We start from the raw sequence: 24489 nt of genomic DNA on the forward strand, positions 1-24489 counted from the left end.
TACAGTCGAATGGAGCGTGGCTCAGTGGAAAGAGCCCGGGCTTTGGAGTCAGAGGTCATGGGTTCATATCCCGGCTCTGCCAATTGTCAGCTGTGTGACTTTGGGCAAATCACTTAACTTCCCTGGGCCTCAGTTCCCTCATCTGTAAAATGGGGATTAAGATTGTGAGCTCCCTTTGGGACGACCTGATTGCTTTGTAACCTCCCTAGTGCTTAGAACCAGTGCTTTGCACATAGTAAGCGCTTAATAAATGCCATTATTATTACTATTATGGAGAAGAACAGGTATTTATCTCCATTTTCTTCATGTGGAAACTGAGGCCCAAATAAATTAAGTAACATGCCCAAGGTCATACAGCAAACAAGTGGTTGAACTGGGATTGGAATCCAGGTGTCCTAACTCCCAGGACTGCGTTCTTTCCTCTGGGCCCTAATATTTCTCCATAGGTTACGATAAGATCATCAGAAAGCGACCCAGTCCCACATGGGCCTCACAATCTAGGTACACCAGAGTGATGTACAGAGCCTTCCGTTAGCTGAGGGAGTAAGGACAAAGTGGGAGGAATTACTTTGAAAGAAAAGGGGTGTGATTTAACGGTCAAAGTCTTCGATAGATTGATGGCAGTCAGGCTTTTGAAGGGGAAAACGGCAGTTTCCTTGAGTAACAGATGAGAGGAGACAACTGTCTGTATTTTGGGGTGGGCAGGCAAGAAGGCATCCCTAATCTGGTTTGATGACTCCTGCTTCTTCCATTTGGAGACTGAAGATAGCTTTAGGGGTGGAGGGGGCACCTTTTGTGGGTGAATTTCTCTTCCCACGGGCAAAGTACTGGTTTCCAAGACAGACAGTCTGTAGAATTGTTCCAGAGGAATATCAATGAAAAGAAGAAGGAAGAGCTTAACGACAGTGGCAATGGATGCAGGCTGGATGATTTGGATGGGCAGGAAGGGCTTTAGGATCTGGTGGGGCGGTGGTCAGGCAGACTCCCATCAGAAACCTCAAAATGGAGTGCAGTGGGGAGAAGCAAGAAAAAAAGAGGTCCCAGCTGGGTCCCTACAGATACTGCTCACATGAGTGATGCTCTGCAAACCCAGTAGGGCTTTTAGATGCCCGAGGGGAGGGAAAGGGAAGAAAAGATCCAGTGCTCCCCAGAACTGGGCAGAGCAATGCTCCCCCAAGGCCACGGCAGGATAAGGGACTCTCCATGCAGAAAAAGAGATACAAGTATGGCTACTGGGCTCTGGGAGTAACCCTCCTCCATGCCTATGATGGCGTTGGCAGGAAGACAGCGACAACTCGGAGGCCATGGGAGGATAGGGTGTCGGAGGCTGGTGAGCCCAGCAGGCATGTAGGAAATGGAAGATCTACCCAGTTTCTCTGTTGGTTGGGTCAAGGGCAGGAGGGAGGAGGGAAGAGTATCAATACCCTCTCCTCACCCAAGCCCTAAAAATTACCCAAATCTCTTAAGTTTTTGTCTCTGGGTGTTGACACGGAGTCCAGAAGGGGAGGGAGCTGATACCGGGAAGGGTATAACAAGAGGGATCACTCTGATAAACAAAAGCTACAAACTTTCAAGGAATGATTCTTGAGAGTATCCGCGAGAAGCTACCAGAGTTAGAGTCTGATATGTCCCTTATCTACCTGTGTAAGCCCAGACAGAAGCTACCTCTACAACTTGCTTGGGACAAATATCAACCAAGTATGGTTAGCATACAGAACTAGATGAAAACGATGGAAAATTAAGTGCTTATTTGTAAAAGTTAAATGACAGGTAGGGTACACAGTTGTTAAACTAGCAAATGCAGTTAAACATGGAAGAATTATCCCATTGGTAAAGTAAAATACTGCTAGGGAAAGTCCCAAGGGGATCGCATCCTATCGAGAACTCAAACGGAAGAGGGGAAGAAAAAGGACTGAAATTTTAAGAAACCCAAACAGGGAAAATAAAGCCGAGGGGAAAGCCTTGAACGAGATTAATCTAACACGTTAGATTAAAGCAACAACCACAAGTCTAGTTAAATACCTGGAGAAACCTGCATTCGGTTCATAGGCACATTTGGCATCGACATGGGCCCATCTGTAATGAAATTGAAAGCATCAGTTAAAGAAAAATGATTGGTTTGAGGGATTCCATTAGTGGGGAGAGAGGTTAAGCTTGAAAAAACTGGTCTAAAAGAATTCTCGGGATACCAGGGTAAAAGGAAAATAAAAACATTTAAGGAAATGTTTACATTTGCAAATGAAATACATGCAATTCTTCTTTTAGTGTTCTTTTCTGATAACGCTACTTAATGTTAAGGCTAGTATTTCTCCCAGCTCTAACTCTGAGATGCTGCTGCTGCATAGTTTACTTTGGCTGAACACCTCTCTTTCTCTTCTCCTCAACCTCTAAAGTATTTTGACTAACCTTTAATAGTAATTAGACCCTATTTCAATTTAGTATCAGAAAACTGCAGATCCATTCAGCAAAGACAGTAAGAGATCTCTAACATGTTAGGACAAGGTGCTTTTTTGCTGAAATGGATGCAAAAGGTAACACTGAAAATGATGCATTATACATGCTCACACTTTAAAAATCATCTAATTCGAAGCTTTTAGTACCGGTATTTATTTACACTGTCGATTGATCCTATCACTGTTTTTACATTTTTTTGACTCTTGGATTCAATGTCTGCATTAATATACAATAAAGTATTACCTTTGAGAAATGATCGTTCAACTAGTGCTTTTTTGTTTAAAATTATTTTCATGGAATTAATTAGGAGGCCTAACTGAGGTACAGAGGTGTTTAAATGATGTGTGGCATTTCATAAGTGCTTACTATGTACCAAGCACTACATTAAGTGCTGGGGTAGTTACAAGTTGCCAAGGTTGGACACAGCCCTGTCCCATGTGGGGCTCGTGGTCTAAGTAGGAGGGAAAGCAGGCGTCTAAACCTGTGGCAAAAATGCAGATGAACTATGTATTTGGAAGCAGCATGGCATAGTGGATAAAACACGGGCCTGGAGAGTCTGAAGGTCATGGGTCTAATCCCGGCTCCGCCACTTGTCTGCTGTGTGGCCTTGGGCAAATCATGTCACCACGCTTCAGTTCCCTCACCTGTAAAATGGGGAAAGGGAAAGGGACTGGGAGCCCCTTGCAGGACGGGGACTGCTGTCCAAGCTGATTTCCTTGTATCCACCCCAGCTCTTAGTACAGTGCCTCGTGCATAGTAAGCACTCAACAAGTATCACAATTATTATTATTGTTAGTTATGAAGCTCCCGAAGTATGGCATCCCCTTAGCGCAGCTAACGTCATGAGCCCTAATAAGGAACACCAAATGTGGAAAGGTAGGCTAAAGAGAGGTGAGCACGTACTTGGAGGTCTCACGGGCTGTGCCTGGCCTAGGCTAGCAGCCACCTGTGGGATTGCCGGGGGCTGAGCCCCAGGGGTCTGCAAGGTCGACTGGTTCCCCAGGATCCCTTGTTTATGTAAACGAGACCTTCGCTTTTCTTCTAGCTCCTTTTGTATCTTGTAGATTTTCTCGGCTAATAAATGGTAGTATTCGTCCTATAAAGAAAAGAAAGCATTCAGTACTCTACGTACAGATTTACTTTATAAAATGATTGTTCTGATAATAAGAGAGAATGTTAAGTAGGCCAATGCCATTACTGGGTCAGACCACTTTTGCATTCAGTCTAATCGTTTGATTCCAACGGCGGATAAAGGGTGTTTGGAGGAAAGATATGATAGTTGCCTTCCTTGATGCTACCCTAATATTTACTGAGGTGTCACCCTAATGATCCTAACTTCTCCTTCTAGCAACCCGCTACGAACCTCTCATCAATGTACTTATTCTTACCCTACGGATATATTTGGCATATGACGGGAATCGTTCCGGGAAAGTTCTGCAGAAACCAGATCCACGTGGATGGTCACCGTGTGCCCCTTGCTCTGGTAATGAGTCTGGCTGGAACAAAGCTGAGCCCAGATAAACTCAGGCTTGGCTTAGACAGCCGAACCTCCTACTATTGATCGGGTTACACTGCCACACTACATCTCACCTTTTTGTTCGAATCCAATTCTGTCTGACTCTAATCACCACCTGCAGCTACTAATGGCTGTTATCTACTGCCGTCGGGATACTCACCTCTTCATTTCTGACACACTGACACTTCTTCCCATTCCCTTCTCCTGCTCTCATCCTTAACGACTTCAACTTCCACGTTAACCATCCCTATGACCCCTCTTTCATATGCTTCCTCATGCTACTCTACTGACCTCTTGCTTCAACCCACTCTGGCCTCCCATCAGCAGGAGCATGTGAGATCTCACCATCTTCAGCCATGACCCACCACTTCAACTCCAACTTAAAACTACAGGACCATAATAACTTAGCCTGTCACATTTCCTACCCCTTCAAATTCTGTTCTCAATCCTAACCATGACCTCTGAACCAGCTCCATCTGACATGGGCTATTATACACCTCCTGGATTCTCTACCATCCTTCCCCTTCTTTGGTGCTCTAAACTTCCACTCCCTAAACATCACCCTTTCAACTCTCTCACGCTTCAAATTCCCTCTAACCTGCTCCAATTCTGCACTCTCCTCTGCTCAGCTACTGCTCCCCCACTGATGCCCATGGTCACACCCCGCACCAACTATTCAACTCAACTCCTTTCTCGAGCCCCCAGAACCCCGCCACCATCTTGCCATAGTCCTTTTCGACCCGACCAAACTTTGCTGGCAAAATACATCATCATCAATCGTATTTATTGAGCGCTTACTATGTGCAGAGCACTGTACTAAGCGCTTGGGAAGTACAAATTGGCAACATATAGAGACAGTCCCTACCCAACAGTGGGCTCACAGTCTAAAAGACATGTGGAAAAGGGGCAAAACCGTGTAGAGGAAGCAACAGCAGGACTGGAAGAGAGAATGAACGTGAGGGGATGGACGAAGAGACAATCCAAAATGAGACCAGGTTAGGAGCTTCTGGGATAGGGAGGATGATAGTGTTGTCGACAGTACTGGGAAAATGAAGGTGGGGATGAAAGAGGAGAAAGAGGAGGATGAGGTTGAGGGAGATGAACCTGAGTTTAAGGTACTGGTGGATCATCATGATGAAGATGTCCTGGAGTCAGAACATGACATCATCATCATCAATCGTATTTATTGAGCGCTTACTGTGTGCACAGCACTGTACTAAGCGCTTGGGAAGTACCAGTTGGCAACATTGGTGACATGGGGTTTGTAAAACAGGACAGAGGTCAGGGTTGATAAGGAAGATTTGGGAGTTGTCCAGTTCAAGTAGCACTTAGTAGGTGATTTCCATGAGAGAACAGGTGTTGAGTGAGAGGAAAAGAGGGCCTTTAACTGTGTCCTACAGTGGCACCACAGTTAAAGGCTGAGGAGAGGATGAAGAGTCAGTAAGGAAGAACTGAAAAGGAGCAGTCAGGGTAGAAAGATAACTAGAAAAGTACTGTGTCAGTAAAGCCAGCGGGGCCAGAGAGAACTTCTAGAAGGAGGGAATGATCATCAGTGTCAAAGGCAACTGAGAAGTCAAGAGGACGATTGGGTTAGACTGGAGTCCTTAGTTCAATCTGGACTGCACTGTCTCTGGTTGCGTGCAAATTCACTGAAATGCCGCAAATATTTGTTATGAAGAAACATACCCTGCTATTGGCAGATTCATACATATCCCCTTCCACTTTCCTGGCATAAGCTACTAGGTTCTCCATACGGCGATCTTTGAGTGCTGCTGGATCGGGAGTTGGAAAAATTGCTTGGACACTGAAAGAAGAAAACGGAAAATCAACTCTGCTTAGAAAGTCCACATTACAACACTTAGAGGTTATATCTATCACTAATAATAAGACATTTCTAAAGTGCCCATTAAGAATGAAACAAAAAAATCACAACTCTAGTACAACTATTGTCAAATAAAGATTAAAGACCCTGTATTGAGCTCCATTTAATTGGACCAAATCAAAAGAAATTTGCTTACTTGGAACAACCAACACATTGTATATCAAAATAATATCATAATATTCTGTCACTTAGAGTATCATTAGTTCATGAGATTTAAAGATGAAAGCCTCATTAATACTCCATTTTGCTCCAAAACTCTATGACTTTAAAGCTTCTTCGTTTTTCTGACTGAAGGAAAATCAAATGGTAAAAACCCATGGATGTTAAAGGAGAAAGCCAGCTTCCACACCCCCGGAGCTAATTATTATTATTATGAATAACGATAATAAGAATAATAACAACGATTGTGGCATTTGTTAAGTGTTTACTTTGCGCCAGGCACTGTACTAAGTGCTGGAGCGGATACAGGATACATGAGATACACAAGAAGCAGCATGGCTCCGTGGAAAGAGCCCGGGCTTTGGAGTCAGAGGTCATGGGTTCAAATCCCGGCTCCGCCAATTGTCAGCTGTGTGACTTTGGGCAAGTCACTTCACTTCTCTGGGCCCCAGTTACCTCATCTGTAAAATGGGGATGAAGACTGTGAGCCCCACGTGGGACAACCTGATCGCCTTGTATCCTCCCAGTGCTTAGCAGCGCTTAGAACAGTGCTTTGCACATAGTAAGCGCTTAATATCATCATCATCAATCGTATTTATTGAGCGCTTACTGTGTGCAGAGCACTGTACTAAGCACTTGGGAAGTACAAATTGGCAACATATAGAGTCCCTACCCAACAGTGGGCTCACAGTCTAGAAGACTGTGATACCATTAATACCATTATTAGTATTATTAGAACAGTGCTTTGCACATAGTAAGCGCTTAACAAATACCATTATTATTATTATTATTATTATTATTATAGGCAAACCTGGTTGGACACAGTTCCTGTCCACATGAGGCTCACGGTCTTAATCCCTATTTTCCAGCAGACCCGTGGCAGAGCTGGGATCAGAACCCAGGTGCTTCTGACTCCCAGGACTGTGCTTTATTCACTAGGCCAGGCTAATTCTCCTTCCTTTCCCCACAGCACCTGTATATATGTATATATGTTTGTACATATTTATTACTCTATTTATTTATTTATTTATTTATTTTACTGGTACATATCTATTCTATTTATTTTATTTTGTTAGTATGTTTGGTTTTGTTCTCTGTCTTCCCCTTTTAGCCTGTGAGCCCACTGTTGGGTAGGGACTGTCTCTATAGGTTGCCAATTTGTACTTCCCAAGCGCTTAGTACAGTGCTCTGCACATAGTAAGCGCTCAATAAATACGACTGATGATGATGATGATGATCACGGCTGTGTCCTGTTATCAGGTCACCATTTCGGCCCTTACGGAGGTCTGACATTGTCGGAGCTATGAAGGTACCAGAGCAGCGCATACTTACAGTTTATGCACTAAATGGTTGCGCAAGTCCTGAGTGACATGTTCATGCCACGCTTTCCTCACTCCGGTGCTAGAAGGAGGTGCAGCTGTAGGCATGGTGCTGAGGCTTCCAACGTTGCCAGGATTTGTACCATCATTCATTAACTGGCTAAAGTGAGAGAACAACAAAGGACCTTTACTCATCGCCTGAAAATACCAGCACTTGGTTTGAAAACCTCTCCTCACTTCCTGCCTCTAGCCAAGTTTTGGCCAATCCCACCCACCGCTGAAAACGCAGCAAAAAGTGAATCATCCAAAACCATTATCAGTCAATCAATCGTTTTTATTGAGCGCTTACTGTGTGCAGAGCACTGTACTAAGCGCTTGGGAAGCACATAACATGTACTATATGCATTATGTGGTGGGAGAGCCTTTTGAAACCCAGGGCTTCAAGAAGGCCAAAAGAACGTACACCACTATCTTCTGCCACGCAGTTCGAAGGATTGTTCCTACAGTCACTTATCTGTCACATTAATTTTCAAAACCTTAAGATAGGTTAAGAGATCAGAACTGCAAGAAAAGAGGGAAAATACCCAAGGAAATTGAAGAAGTGAGGCATTAAGAGTAAGTCTGAATAAAAAACCCAACAATGCTACAAAGAAGTACAAAAGTAATAATAATGATGGTACTTACTAAGCGCTTACTATGTGCAAAGCACTGTTCTAAGCCCTGGAGTAGCAGCCAGTATCATCGGAGGGCACTTTTTCTGGCAGATTTGCCAGAAACCACATTGTTAAACCAATCAGAGCCAAGAAATGAATCACTTAAAAGACTATTCAAATTTGTTTTTAAAGGGTCACTATTCATAGGTGCTCATGCTCCACAGAAACAAACAGATACAAATAGAAAAGAAATCTCTATAAACTAGATTAGGAGGGAAGGAGATAAGGTGGGAAGACTTCCGGATTGAGGGAACGATAGTGCACACACGCACGCGCACACACACACCCCCATACCTCCGCCGACGCCACCGCCACCCCTTCCCCACCTAGCTCACTTCCCTCTTAAATTCCTATTTTTTTTCCACCTTTGCATCAACCCACAGCACCCCATCCACTGTACCTAAGACGACTTGCCGCCTAAATTGACCAACCTTAACCATTCTCTCTCACCTCAGAAATTCCTATTCCCTCCTTGCCATCCCAGAGATCCGTTTCTTCCTATATCCCACTGTGTAACACAGTGTCTCCACCCAGAGTCACGCCTCACCTCAACCAACCAGTAGTATTCCCCAAGGGGGATAAACACTTCCTCCTCTGTCTATATCCTTCAAGATCCCCTAGACAGAAATTCCCGGACAATTCTCCAAAGATACAACTACCCCCTGTTTCTCCTTTTCCCATTCTATGGAATGCACTACAGCTAGGACTTACCGAAAAGAAAACGGATGTGGTTAATATTTTCCGTATCAGTTCTAAGTTAAAAGTCAATCCTTGGTTATTCATGCTTTGAGGCATGGATAATCCAAGTGCACAGATACTCCAAATACCTCATTTTGCTACTACGTTTAACAATGTCTCTATTTCCTGTAGAGGCTAAGAGAGAGTAAAATGTTGTTTTGTTTCTAGTCCCTGAAACTTAAGGGCTCTGTAGTGGAGATGGTCTTAATGAAACACCAAAATGGAAAAAAAAAGCCTAGATAATATAGAAATTAGATTAGTAATTACTGCTTAATTGAGGGAGAGTTCATTTTAATTTGTTTTCCTGTTCTATGAAATGTGAATGATAGCATCCATCTTTGCAAAGCTATAATTAGTCTTTATCCAACACACCACTGTATGCTGAGTTAAGGAATGGAACACGTGATTATAAACATAATCTAATCCTTTATACTTACCAGAAGATTAGGCTCAAAAAATCTGAGGTTCACAAAAGTGTAGTTTACATCTACAACCACTAACATGGAGATAATAGAGCTAAATCAGTGCACATCAAGTGACTCAAAGAATGACACTACTGGAATGGTACTGATATAATAATAATACTACTGGTATTTGTTAAGCGCTTACTATGTGCCAGGCACTGTACTAAGTGCAGGGGTGCATACAAGGAAATCAGGTTGGACACAGTCCCTGTCCCGCATGAGGCTCATCATCTTAATCCCCATTTTACAGAAGACATAACTGAGGCACAGTTAAGTGAAGTGACTTACCCAAGGCCACACAGCAGACAAGCAGTAGAGCCGGGTATTTAATGAAAAATGCTTCTAATCAGCAGTGTGACCAATTCCTTTCGAGTTGGCCTCAAACCTAAGATCCCATGCTTGTTAAGAGAAGAGTTTTGCAGCACTCACACTAAATTCTGCCAATGTCTTTTGCCGGCTCCTCCTCTACCTCCCACCCTTAACCGTGGGCATCCCACGATTCTAGGTCTTTTTCATCCCAATTTACATTCACTCCCTTGAGAAGCTCATCTGCTCCCCTGACTTTAACTATCACCTCTAGATGGTCAACTCCCTAAACTTTCTGGCCAACCCTGACCTCTCACCGACTCTACAATCTTAGATTTCCCCGTGCATGGAGGATAACTCTTCTTCTAATTCCCGCTGGCAGCTCTAGCTCAAGATAAAATCTTCATCTTTTGTCCCACATCCTGCCTGTCACCTAACTTTCCCATCAGTTAAGGACACCATCACCCTCCCTATCACTCATGCTCATAACCTTGGCATTAGTCTTGATCCCTCCCCCTCTTTCAATCCTGTCAATCAATCAATCAATCAATTGTATTTATTGAGTGCTTACTGTGCGCAGAGCACTGTACTAAGTGCTTGGGAAGTACAAGGTGGCAACATAACATGTCGGTTCTTCCTCCATGGCAGTCAATCAATCAATCAATCAATCGTATTTATTGAGCGCTTACTATGTGCAGAGCACTGTACTAAGCGCTTGGGAAGTACAAATTGGCAACACATAGAGACAGTCCCTACCCAACAGTGGGCTCACAGTCTAAAAGGTTCCTTCGAGATCCTTCTGAAATCACACCTCTTCCAGGCAGCCTTCCCTGACTAGTTTCTTATCTCCTCGCCCTGTTTTCCTCCCAACTGCCACTTGAAAAGTTCCACATTATCTAAGCCCTTGGGTACTCACATCCTCTCACTGCACTTTGTACACACCTTTTTTATAGTCTATTGCTTCCTCCCAGCCGTATTTTATTGTGTCTCCTCCGTCACACTGAAAGAAGGCAGCGTGTCTACGAACTCCACTTTATTCTCTCAACCAAAAGCTTTCTAAAGTGATCTGCACAAAGTACTCACTGAATTCTCCTGACAGAATGATCCATCCCTTTCTCTCTAACCAAACGATCCCCATGCCAGTCCAAGGCACTTGCCACATCCCTATCTGACGACCGCATCGGGCTGCTCACGGTTGTTCCCGTTTCCTGTCCCTCCCCTGCCGAGTCCATACTGGACTCTGCTGCCCGGCTCCCTTTTCTAAAACTCCATTCATCACACGTCCCCCAACTCCTCACAAACCTCCTCTGCAGCAGTAAGAAGGAACTTCTGACCACTGGCTTTAAGACACTCAGTCAGCTCTCTCCCTCCTCTTCTCCCACTCCACACCGACTCACACACAGTACAGAAGGAGCTTACGGAAGCGTCAACTCAAACGTTAGGTCTTACTTTGTTGCCCCAAGGGAAGTTGGAAGAGCAGTTTCTGAAATCAAATTCGTCTGCTGGTCTGCTGCTAGCCCTCCTGCTGGAAGGTTCATCTGGTTAGTTCCTTTGGGACAAAGTGAAATAATTTCTGAATTACATACATTTCAAAGTTTGATGATAAAGGTCAAACAATATTATTCACTCATTCATTCAACTGTATTTACTGAGAGCTTACTGCGTGCACAGCACTGTACTGAGCGCTTGGAAAGTACAATTCGGCAACAGAGACAATCCCTGCCCACAACGGGCTCACAGTCTAGGAGAGTACAGAGCACTGTACTGAGCGCTTGGGAGACTACAATACAACAGAGTTAGCAGACATGATCTCTGCCCACAATGAGCTGACGGTCTAGAAGATGAGTTTGCAGTCTAGAGGATGCATACACGGGGCCGTACAATATCCGGAACCTGCTAAATAAATTCCGGTTCTTTACTTGCGCCCTAAAATTGCTTCTGTGCAGGATGGGAGTCAGACAGACAAAGGGTTCTTTATGGCCACCTACCCAATGCATTGATGGTCCTCATCTGCTGGTGAGCCTGTGGTGGCTGTGTGGGTTGCTGGCCAGGAACCTGAGGCTGCAACTGTGTCTGAGGCTGGTTGCCGTACGGCAGGCCAAGAGCAGCATACGCCCGTTGCATGGAGCTGGGATCGATTGGATTGGGATTACTTAAAGTAGTAGTATTGGGCTGGCCGGAACTAACCGAACCAATTGTATTCTGAATTCCACCAGCTGGAGATCCAAGGAGGGCTAAAAAAGAAAAAAAAAAAAAGAGGAAAACATAAACTCACATGATTCAAATAAGAAAGAATAAAAATGGTAAAGATTACTGATTTAGCAAACAGGCAATTGTAAAACTTAATAGGCCTACATACATAACCTTTAAGTGATACAACAAGTCTATCGAAAGGAATATGCTATGTGAGGGAAAGAGGGGTTTCTCTTTTAAAGTAGATCTCGGAGTCTCTCTGCTGCATAGCAAAACGAGATTAAATGTCAACTGAGGACTAATTCATCATCATCAATCGTATTTACTGAGCGCTTACTGTGTGAAGAGCACTGTACTAAGTGCTTGGATTAGAGGACGGGCTTCAGGAAAACTTATTAAATATACAATTATCAATAAATCTGTTGGGACTTTTTAACAGATGTTGGATTGTCAGTACAGTTCCCTTTTAATCATTCTGGAGTAGACTAGTCAGTAAGTAAATAATCCGGGCCCTTTACTGCCTTCTTTTATATTTTTCCCTGCTAAGCAGCATTTAGCCCTCATCAAATCCCTCCCATACCTCAATTTTGATGTAGAAGGGAACAGCTGATTGACCACAAAGTATAAAAAAGTATCAACTCTGGCAACCCAATCAACTGCTGAGGTAGAACCATACTGGGGTTTAAATAAGCTTGTAGTCCCTGTTGCCTGTAGAATACATGCCTAAAGGGCCAGGTTGGATCAACATCACAGGTACTTGGTCAGGTTTGGGGCAGGCTTGGGAAATCTCATTCATTCATTCAATCGTATTTATTGAGCGCTTACTGTGTGCAGAGCACTATATTAAGCGCTTGGGAAGGACAAGTCGGCAACATATAGAGACGGTCCCTACCCAACACCACAAAACAGGTGGACAGGTGTCAAGTCGTCAGAACAAATAGAGTTAACGCTCAATGCACATCATTAATAAAATAAATAGAATAAGTAAATAGGTACAAGTAAAATACAGTAATAAGTCTGGACAAACATATATACAGGTGCTGTGGGGAGGGGAAGGAGGTAGGGTGGCAGGGATAGGGAGGTGGAGAGGAAAAAGAGGGCTCAGTCTGGAAAGGTCTCTTAGAGGAGGTGAGCTCTCAGTAGGGCTTTGAAGGAAGGAAGAGAGCTAGCTTGGCGGATGTGCGGAGGGAGGGCATTCCAGGCCAGGGGGAGGACGTGGGCCGGGGGTCGACGGCGGGACAGGCGAGAACGAGGTACAGTGAGGAGGTTAGCGGCAGAGGAGCAGAGGGTGTGGGCTGGGCTGAGAAGGGAGGTGAGGTAGGAGGGGGCAAGGTGATGGACAGCCTTGAAGCCGAGAGTGAGGAGTCTTTGCTTGATGCGTAGGTTGACAGGCAGCAACTGGAGATTTTTGAGGAGGGGAGTAACATGCCCAGAGGGTTTCTGCACAGAGATGATCTGGGCAGCAGCGTGAAGTATAGACTGAAGTGGGGAGAGACAGGAGGATGGGAGATCAGAGAGAAGGCTGATGCAGTAATCCAGTCGGGATAAGATGAGAGACTGAACCAGCAAGGTAGCGGTTTGGATGGAGAGGAAAGGGTGGATCTTGGCGATGTTGCGGAGGTGAGGTTTTGGTGACGGATTGGATGTGAGGGGTGAATGAGAGAGTGGAGTCGAAGATGACACCAAGGTTGCGGGCTTGGGAGACGAGAAGGATGGTAGTGCCGTCTACAGTGACGGGAAAGTCAGGGAGAGGGCAGGGGTTCGGAGGGAAGATAAGGAGCTCAGTTTTGGATATATTGAGTTTTAGATGTTCGGCAGACATCCAGATGGAGATGTCCTGAAGGCAGGAGGAGACACGAGCCTGAAGGGAGGGAAAGAGAGCAGGGGCGGAGATGTAGATTTGGATGTCATCAGCGTAGAGATGACAGTTGAAGCCGTGGGAGCAAATGAGGTCACCAAGGGAGTGAGTGTAGATAAAGAACAGAAGGGGACCAAGAACTGACCCTTGAGGAACCCCTACAGTAAGGGGATGGGAGGGGGAGGAGAAGCCCGTGAAGGAGACTGAGAATGAACAGTCGGAGAGATAAGAGGCAAACTAGGAGAGGACGGACTCTGTGAAGCCAAGGTCGGATAGCGTGTTGGGGAGAAGGGGGTGGTCCACAGTGTCAAAGGCAGCTGAGAGGTCGAGGAGGATTAGGATAGACTAGGAGCCGTTGGATTTGGCAAGAAGGAGGTCACTGGTGACCTTTGAGAGGGCAGTTTCAGTGGAGTGTAGGGGAACATCTCCCTCAAAACCCCCAAATTAACTACTTGCCTCCACTTGGGCTGAATCAGCTGTATGTGAAATGGGGACACTGTGGTGCAGCCTGAAGATACACCAATCCCCACAGGAAGCAACGTGCCTGATGAATAAAGCCCGCGCCTGGGAGTCAGAAGGACCTGGATTCTAACCTCGGCTCCATCACTGCTGTGTGACCCTGGGCAAGTCACTCAACTTCTCTGTTCCCCAGTTCCCTAATAAAATGGGGATTAAGACTCTGAGCCCTACGGCCTGTGTCCATCCTGATTACCTAGTATCTACCCCAGCACTTAGAACAGTGGTTGGCATACAGCAACCGCTTAACAGATACCACAATTATTATTGTGTACTGTAGTCTTTGTAACTGCGCACCTGCAGGGGCTCAATGAGTATAATAACTATTCTTCACATTCTTCCACGGAGTGAATGCAGCTGGAACGTATTGGTTGTCATTTGAAAGGCCCATAGCCCCCTTAATAAATCATCCAGGATGCACAAGTGTTTTTAAAATGCTGGATGCGGTTGTGCTAGAGCCCGCGTTTTACCACAACAGCTAACTTTGCCCCTCCCTTCTCCCCCCCACCCAGTCTGGCTCATAGAAAATTCAATAGCAAACCTGGGGAAGGAAGGTCCATTATATTTAGGAGTTCACCCGGGTCTCCACTTTTCAAGGACCATCCTTCCAAAGTGGGGTGGGAATTCCAACCTGAGAGAACTAGGGAGAGCAACCCGAATGATGTGCCACAAAATCACACCAATAAAAGTTACAGGAGAAGCTGTAAACCTAGAAAATCATGAATCATAAACCTAGAAAATAGGAGGGAGCCCTTTTATTAGTTCAAACACTATTCACCACTTGAGATAGCCCAGGATGCCACAGGGGAATTAAGCCAAACATGAACCTCACCATCAGATGCACTTACACGAATGTATTCTGAAGAAACAAGGAAGGTTAAAGTGAATGTCACCCGGGAATAAGAAATAAGAAGCGTGTCCTTGTACAAAGACCATGGGCCTGGGTATCAGAGGACCTGGGTTCTAATCCTGGCTCTGCCACTTGTCTGCTCTGTGACCTTGGACAGTCACTTAACCTCTCTGTGCCTCACGTTACTCATCTGTAAAGTGGGAATTAAGACTGTGAGTCCCATGTGGGACATGGACTGTGTCCAACTTGATTAGCTTGTATCTATCCCAGTGCTTAGAACAGTGCCTGGCACACAGTAAGCACTAACAGCATTAAAATAATAATAATAGCATTTGTTAAGCGCTTACTATGTGCCAGGCACATAAAAATAGGAGCTAATGAGTTTGTTGCTCAGTGGCACAATGACGAGCAACTGTTCTATACTAAAGCATTAAACAGCCAGAATAGAGTGCTGGACTCATGTTGAAGAATGATTTAGCACCCCTAATAGACAGCTGATGGAAAACTTCAAGAACAGGGACTCATCCTCCCTATTATACAACTGAGAATATTGAAAATAGTCCACGTAAATGGTCGTGCAAAAGACTGGCAGGATTTTATGAGGTGTTGAAAGAAGCTCTTCAAAAGGAATCAACACTCCCCATAAAACAAAAATGATTTGAACTCTCTCACAGAAGAAAAAGAGAGTGACCAGAAAACGCATTATTTGCCTATTCGGAAAGGAATAGTTACGTGAGGGAAGAGCTTGATTGGTTGATGGGCTTTGTTCCTGTGAATCATGTCTTCAACACAAAGGAACAAAGAAACAATGGACCAATGGGACCAACTAAAACCAGAGCAATTTCATAGTGACACACAAAATAAAGATCTTCTTGGAGGACTGATCATATGCAAAAGCGTCATCTGCACCAGTTGAGACCACTGAATGTTGTACTCTAACAAAGAAATTACCGCCAACTATGAAGGCTGAATTAGAAGAAATAAGAATGTGCACATTCAATGAGGAATCACCTCTGGAGGAACTGCAAGCTTTGTGCCTCAAGCCTAAACTACAAAGGAATAGGTGATGAGTATGTCAATTAACCAGTCGATCAGTGATATTTACTGAGTGCTTTCTGTGTGCAGAGGACTGTATTAAGAGCTTGGGAGTGTACAATACAACAGAGTTTCTGGATAAGTTCCCTGCCCACAAGGAACTCACGTCTAGAGGGGGAGGTGGACATTAATATCCATTAAGGATATATACATAAGTACTCTGAAGCTGAGGGTGGGGGGAATATCATAATGCCATCATAATGAAACAATGCCAGAAATGAAACAGTGGGTTACTGAAGTGCTGAAAATGATGAAAAGGACACCATGAAAACTGAAGGATGATGTATCAATGAGGAAAAGCAGGATGCTTTGCAAGGACATTTGGAAGACAAAAGACTGAAGCAACAGAAAAAAGGAGAGAGAAGGCTTAAACAGAGTTAATTTATTCGTAACAAGATTTCTGCAGGTGTGTGGCTCAGAGTTAATGGTAGATATCCCTTTGTGATTACTTGAAAGACAAGGACCTAATAAAGCTTCAAATCTGCTCTCCAGAGGGTCTAGGGTGTGGGCCCAAGTGCACAACAGTCTTCCCCTGTTACCTCCCGGGGTCCTGGAAGTCAGACCACCCATCCCCAGCTTCCATGCTGCTTCCACTGAGACAATAACAGGAGTCAGCAGAGAAAACAGCACAGTTAGAGCAGTCATCAGCATTAGCCTCAACAGCATTTGAGTCCTACATGCCAAGTACTGTATTAGGGGCCAGAGAATATACAAAAGTAGTAAAAGACAAGGTCTCTGCCTGGAGGAGTTTAATAACTACATTCTCTAGGGCAGGTACAGCCCATTTTTGAGAACCCTGTGGGTGGCCAGTGTAGAAAAGTATACCTTTTAAAGACGGTTGATGGGCAGACTGCTAATAATAATAATAATAATCATGGCATTTATTAAGCGCTTACTATGTGCAAAACACTGTTCTAAGCACTGGGGAGGTCACAAGGTGATCAGGTCATCCCACGGGGGGCTCACAGTCCTAATCCCCATTTTACAGATGAGGTAACTGAGGCACAGAGAAGTTAAGTGACTTGCCCAAAGTCACACAGCTGACAATTGGCAGAGCCGGGATTTGAACCCCTGACCTTTGACTCCAAAGCCCGGGCTCCTTCCACTGAGCCATGCTGCTAATGAGCTGATAGGGCAGCATTCTTTGAGGTAAGTTTGGTAACCGATCCCTTTTTCCCTGAGGTAAAAGGTAGTGGGCCGCATCAGCTCACCACAGATAGCTGCTGCATCAGAAGTTGCATTTTCAAGAATGGGTAGAGCAGGGTTTCAGTACCTGGAGAACCCTGGCCCAATCCCAGAGTCAGAGGTGCAGTTCAGGCTGTGCTGCCATAAAAAGAGTAGAGACCTTGCTTCCAGAGTGCACCAACAGTCAGCTGGGGTGGCCACGGGGCCCTTGGAACAAGTATACGCTTGCATTTTCAGGTATGTGGAGACCTACTTATCCACGGTGGAATATCAAGCCTTACCGATGCTATTTAGAGCAAATTTGACTAATATTAGTCCGGGAATTGGTAGGGCAGGACCAGAACACCTAAAGATTCCATCCAGAAAGACATAAGAAAAAAAATAAAATGGGGGAAAAGAGAAGGGTATCTGAAAAAGTCTAAGGCTACCAGACCATAAGCCCCTTCCATCCATTTAGAGACTTAACTACTGACTTACTGCATGGCTTTGGCTCAGGATTAACGGTGATGAGGCTCTCTGAAATCAATCAATCAATAGCATTTATTGAGCACTTACTGTGTGCAGAGCACTGTAACTAAGCACTTGAGAGAGTATAACAAAGTTGGAAGGCACATTCCCTGCCCACGACAAACGTACAGTCTAGAGGGGGAGATATATATTAACATAAATACATAAATTATGGATATGTACAGAAGTGCCTAGTACAATGCTCTGCAGATAAGTGCTTAGTACAACGCTCTGCAGATAATAAGCACCCAATAAATACCATCGGTTGAATGAATGAATGATTGGTCAGCTCTCTGGAAGATACTTTGATAAGTACTATTCTATTCTATTTATTTATTTATTTTACTTGTACATATCTATTCTATTTATTTTATTTTGTTAGTATGTTTGGTTTTGTACTCTGTCTCCTCCTTTCAGACTGTGAGCCCATTGTTGGTTAGGGACTGTCGCTATATGTTGCCAACTTGTACTTCCCAAGCGCTTAGTACAGTGCTCTGCACACAGTAAGCGCTCAATAAATACGATTGATTGATTGATTAGTGCTGTGGGGCTGAGGGAGAGGTTTCTATTTATTTTATTTTGTTAGTATGTTTGGTTTTGTTCTCTGTCTCCCCCTTTTAGACTGTGAGCCCACTGCTGGGTAGGGACTGTCTCTATATGTTGCCAATTTGTACTTCCCAAGCGCTTAGTACAGTGCTCTGCACATAGTAAGCGCTCAATAAATACGATTGATGATGATTGATGATGATGCAAACCCAAGGGCAGGCTAAAAAGATGGGTTAGGAATGCTGATTCACCCAGATAGCTGGGAGAGGGGGAGGATTCAGGTAGAGACCCCATTGATAGCATTATTCTTAAGGGAAAATCGGCTTTGACTCAAGACACAGGTTTCCGGGACCGACTGTGACATAAGCCTGAGAACTTCCTGTCTGCGTAATATTCTACAAGACTGTCGTCTCAGTAAATCCCAATTACTGAGTGAATAATGATGAGGATGATGATGGTGGCATTTGTTAGGTGCCTACTATGTGCCAAGCACTGTCCTAAGAACTGGGGGAGATATGAGGTTATCAGGCTGCCCCAGGTGGGGCTCACAGTCTTAATCCCCATTTTACAGATGCGGTAACTGCGGCACAGAGAAGCGAAGTGACTTGCCCCAAGTCACACAGCTGACAAATGGCGGAGCCGGGATTAGAACCCATGACCTCTGACTCCCAAGCCCAGACTCTTTCCATTAAACCACGCTTCTTCTCTGTGAATGAGTAAATTCAGAATCAGTCCCATAACTGATCTGGGAAGAAGTCAAACATGCTGTTTGCAACATAAAATACAGAAAATGCCCAGGTTAAGGGAACATACAGTTAGACTCCATAGTTTCATACAGTGCTCTGCACACAGTAAGTGCTCAAAAAATATGATTGAATGAATGAATGAATGAATCTCAAAGTATAATGCTTGTATTGAAAGGATGGCCCAATGGTTCAACATATAGTAGTGAACCACTACGATTCAATAGCATGGAAAAGATCAAAAACAATACTGCTGATGAAGATGCGAGACCTCAAAAACTCTTAGAAATTGACTTCAAGGAAATATTTTATAAACAGTTTTCTCCCCAGCTGGTGATGAGCAAATGGAATTCATTACCTCAGGAAGCAGTGCAGGCATAATAATAATAATAATAATAATAGTGGCATTTGTTAAGTGCTTACTATGTGCAAAGCACTGTTCTAAGCACTGGGGGGATACAAGGTGATCAAGTTGTCCCACGTGGGGCTCACAGTCTTAATCCCTATTTTACAGATGAGGTAACTGAGGCTCAGAAGTTATGTGACTTGCCCAAGGTCACACAGCAGACATGTGGTGGAGTTGGGATTCGAACCCATGACCTCTGACTCCAAAGCCTGGGCTCTTTCCACTGAGCCACACTGCTTCTCTGCATAAAGTATAAATAAGTTCAAGAAGGATTTTGCTAGATTCAAGGGCAAGAAGATCATACTGGATTATAGGAGGGAAAAGTGAGGAATGGTGGATTGGAGAAGAGATCATGGATAATAGTCCATGATGGACTATTAGAGGGAACAATTGAGGGTCTTATACAGTTTGTCTGAATATGAGGATGCTTCCTAAGGAAGGTGGGAGTCCACCATGGGCTATTAGAGGGAAGAATTAGGGGTATTATAGGTATGTCCAAATTTAAGGATGTTTGCTAAGGAGGGCGACCATAACATTGTTCCTTAAAGCAACAAGCAACCTATGCCGTTCTGCCAGAGATAAAATGCTGGGATGAATGAACAAAGTGCCCACAGTGTGGCATTTCCTCTGGTCTACTGACCCACACTAAACCTCAAACAGCACGTCAGCAGAATATGAGCTGAACTGCCCATGCTATTCAACAACTGATGACACCCATGCCTCTTGCAAGCTAAATAAAAAATATTGAGAATATTGAGGAAAAACTCCTCTAAAAGGCCTTCCCTGGCTAAGCCCTCCTGTCCTCTTCTCCCATTCCTTTCTATATCACCCTGACTTGTTCCCTTTACTCATCCCCTATCCTAACCCCCACACACTTATTTCCATATCTTTAATTTACTTCTTTGTATTAATGTTTCTCTCCCTCTCTAGACTGTCAGCTTGTTGTGGGCAGGGAATGTGTCTGTTTATTGCTATACTGTACTCTCCCAAGCACTTAGTACAATGCTCTGTACACAGTAAGCACTCAATAAATATACTTGACCGACTGAGAATACCAAGTTCCAGTGGGTTGATTACAAGAAAGCATTTTAGTTGAACTTCAACCCTGTTCTTAATGGGCTACCTGGAATGGAAACAACAAATATACAGGCCACTCATTCCATATAGAAGGTTGCACACAGACATCACATATCAATCAATCAATCAATCAATCGTATTCATTGAGTGCTTACTATGTGCAGAGCACTGTACTAAGCGCTTGGGAAGTACAAATTGGAAACATATAGAGACAGTCCCTACCCAACAGTGGGCTCACAGTCTAAAAAGATGACCTGCAATTACATATTGGAAATGACACCTTTAACAGTCAGTGCTTTAAAACTCAATGCAGAAGGGAGAGACAGCATTTCACATCCTCACCAGGGTGCTCTAAAGCCAATTTGCCTGGAAGATTTTAAACAAATGCACCCCCACAATACAACTGTGCATGATTCACCGTGTTTCGAGGAACATATCACGCCTATTCTGTGCAGGGTACCGGTATATAGAGGAAAATGAACTGATCCATTTCTGGGTCTGCACCTGCTGGAGTAGCACTTGGACTCTCTGTTGCATAAGCACTCAATAAATACCACTGATTGATGGATTGTTTCTTCTCTCATGGTTGTGGGCCACCAGTTCTGGTAACAGGGATCACTGGATCACTCCCCCTTTTAGACTGTGAGCCCACTGTTGGGTAGGGACTGTCTCTATGTGATGCCAATTTGTACTTCCCAAGCGCTTAGTACAGTGCTCTGCACATAGTAAGCGCTCAATAAATACGATTGATTGATTGATTGATTGGATTAGCAGTGAGAACTTCCCTTCCTCAGTTTCCACCAAGAGTCTCAGCAGGTATTGGGAGTCAGAGCTGGGCGCATTCACAGTCCTGGAGATATCAGTGTCTCAACCCCCATGTCCCTAGCTCCTGATGCCAATAGGCTTAATGGTGATTCTTGGATGGTATTACTACTTAGCGGCTTCTTTTCCCTATTTTAGGTTTCTCTATGGGGAACAATTCTGGAAAAATGAGGTGACTATCACATTTGATCGCATCTCATGAGGTTATATGTTTGCATAGGCAAAACGTCAAAGAATGAGACAAAAAGCTCAGAATTAAAAATAGAAGGCAAAACTTAGAACGGTGCTTGGAACATAGTAAGCACCTTACAAACACCATAATCATCATTATTATAAAGCAGCATGGCCTAGTGGAAACAGAACGAACTTGGGAGTCAGCAGACCTGGGTTCTAAAACACGGATCCACTACTTGCCTGCTCTGTGGCCTTGGGCAAGTCACTTAACTTCTCAGTGCCTCAGTTTCCTCATCTGTAAAATGGAGATTGAATACTTGTTCTCCCTCCTACCTGTTCCGTGAGCTCAAGGGGGAACAGGAACTGTGTCAATCAATAAATCAATCAATCAATCGTATTTACTGAGCGCTTTCCTTGTGCAGAGTATTATATTAAGCGCTTGGAAGAGAACAACACATCAGAGTTGGTAGAAACATTCTCAGCCCACGAGGAGTTTACACCAACCAGATTATCTTGCTCTACCCCCACACTTCACTTATAGTAAGTAACCACTAAACAAATACCATCGTCACCATCATTAATATTATATGAAAAGCTAATATGATATCAGGAATAAACTTTGTGCTCAGAGTAGACAGAAGGCTTTGATTTGGTGGCAGAATTACATCTTCAATAGGTAATGCTTCATTATGCATGCAGCCCTGTCCGATCTAGGAACTGCATTAGTAAATACTATCGTGAACAATCAGTGGGTGACTTTGACCACCACTCAGCAATCAAAACTATGAATAATGCTAGTTGAAGCCACTACCACTGGTTGGATAAAAATAAAGGAACTATTTTTTACTATCAACAGCTTGTAGCTCCTTGTCATCCTAATAAAGGAATGCTCATAAAACGTACAGATACCCAGATCGAGTAAAGGACATTCTGCTAAAGCAGAATGCAGAACCATTCTTGGATTCAATCAATCAATCAATCAATCGTATTTATTGAGCGCTTACTGTGTGCACAGCACTGGACTAAGCGCTTGGGAAGTCCAAGTTGGCAACATCTAGAGACAGTCCCTACCCAACAGTGGGCTCACAGTCTAAAAGGGGGAGACAGAGAACAAAACCAAACATACTAACAAAATAAAATAAATAGAATAGATATGTACAAGCAAAATAAATAAATAAATAAATAATAAATAAATAGAGTAATAAATATGTACAAACATCTATACGTATATACAGGTGCTGTGGGGAAGGGAAGGAGGTAAGATGGGGGCACCACCCCTGGATGTCTCTGATGAGTCTGAATTGACCCCGATATTTGATTCCAGGCAAGGTGGTAATGATAAGAATAATGATGATGATGATAATAATAATAATAATTATAATAATAATAATAATAATAATAATAATAATAATGGTATTTGTTAAGTACCTCCTATGTACCAAGCACTGTTCTAAGTGCTAGGGCCGATACAAGGTAATCAGGTTGTCCCACGTGGGGCTCACAGTCTTAATCCCCATTTTACAGATGAGGCAGCTGAGGCACAGAGAAGTTAAGTGGCTTGCCTAAGGGCACACAGCAGACAAGTGGCAGAGTTGGGTTTAGAACCCACGTCCTCTGACTCCCAAGCCCATCCTCTTTCCACTAAGCCACACTGCTTCTATAACATTCAGAGGCCTTCCAATTATTTACCCCAAAAGATGAGCCCTCTGAAGTACCAAGAGCCTCTAAACCCCAACTCTTGAAGAAATTGCCCCTGCAGTCAAAGCCAAAAATGGTACACTCCAGTTCTGGAGTCATGGAGGTCTCCAAGCTTGAGAGGATGAGAGAAGCAGCATGGCTCAGTGGAAAGAGCATGGGCTTTGGAGTCAGAAGTCATGGGTTCAAATCCCCGCTCTGCCAACTGTCAGCCGTGTGACTTTGGGCAAGTCACTTAACTTCTCTGTGCCTCACTTAGCTCATCTGTAAAATGGGGATTAAGAAGGCTTTGATTTGGTGGCAGAATTACATCTTCAAGAGGTAATGCTTCATATGCACATGACAGTGCATCATGAGCGACAGTAAATGTGATAGTCAGTTTTACAGTGTGCAAGTGGCAGATTCAACCTTCACAGCGTTAAAACACTACCAGCAATTGAAGCCAATAGGATCAGGAGCACAGGGCATTGTTTGATAATTAGTTTGTTGAATGTGGGACAACCTGATCACCTTGTAACCTCCCCAGCACTTAGAACAGTGCTTTGCACATAGTCAGTGCCTAATAAATGCCATCACTATTATGGATTATTTTGATACTTGAGCTTTCCTTTGGAAGATGGTTCCAGATGCTATTGAGGTCTTTCAAGAAAAAAAGGGGAGAAACAAAGTGCAGACACTTTGGTGCCATCCCACTACACTTCATTGCTGACAAGATCCCAGTCCAAAATTGCATCACGCCTAGTTTGCTACCAGGCCAGTTGGAAAAGTCTTTGTTGCACGTCAGCGTCAGAATTGCAAAGAATATCAAAATATCCGTATCGTATATGTCAACCCATATCAAACATATATCACTATAAATAGAACCAGGCTGTGGCAGTAACTGCACAGATCTGGCGGCTCTCAGAAGTTTTCCAATATCCACATGGTATGACTGTTTGGGTCAGAGTTGGAAATAAGTTATCTGCCCATCTTTACTCACAGGGTAAAAGCAAGGTTGTGCAGTAAGTCTTACTTTCACAACCATTTCAAAGATCCAACAAGAAAATGAAAGCTGTCTAATATATGTCAGTCGATTGCACGTATTGAGCGCTTACTATGTGCAGAGCGCTGTACTAAGCACTTGGAAGACTACAACACAATAAACAGATACATTCCCTGCCCACAATGAGCGCACAGCTTAGAAGGGTAGACAGACATTAATATGTGCATTAATATTAATATATCATTAATATAATACATTAATACAATATATCAACCAATTAATACACCAT

The 24489-nt window shown here is 43.8% G+C and overlaps 1 protein-coding gene across 3 annotated transcripts in view; it reads right to left on the reverse strand.

The window, feature by feature from the left end:
* LOC119942542 (CREB binding protein) overlaps window positions 1–24489 on the reverse strand; it is a 211747-nt gene that overhangs the window by 72521 nt on the left and 114737 nt on the right. For all 3 annotated transcript variants that reach the window (XM_038763376.1, XM_038763377.1, XM_038763375.1), the window contains exons 6-11: window positions 11540–11785; window positions 11001–11100; window positions 7344–7490; window positions 5657–5774; window positions 3358–3550; window positions 2023–2076 (exon numbers count right to left, since the gene is read on the reverse strand). In XM_038763376.1, the coding sequence (XP_038619304.1) occupies window positions 2023–2076; window positions 3358–3550; window positions 5657–5774; window positions 7344–7490; window positions 11001–11100; window positions 11540–11785 (858 nt within the window). The remainder of the gene's footprint in view (window positions 1–2022; window positions 2077–3357; window positions 3551–5656; window positions 5775–7343; window positions 7491–11000; window positions 11101–11539; window positions 11786–24489) is intronic.

Source organism: Tachyglossus aculeatus, chromosome 21 (assembly GCF_015852505.1).
Source record: "Tachyglossus aculeatus isolate mTacAcu1 chromosome 21, mTacAcu1.pri, whole genome shotgun sequence".
NCBI lineage: Eukaryota > Metazoa > Chordata > Mammalia > Monotremata > Tachyglossidae > Tachyglossus > Tachyglossus aculeatus.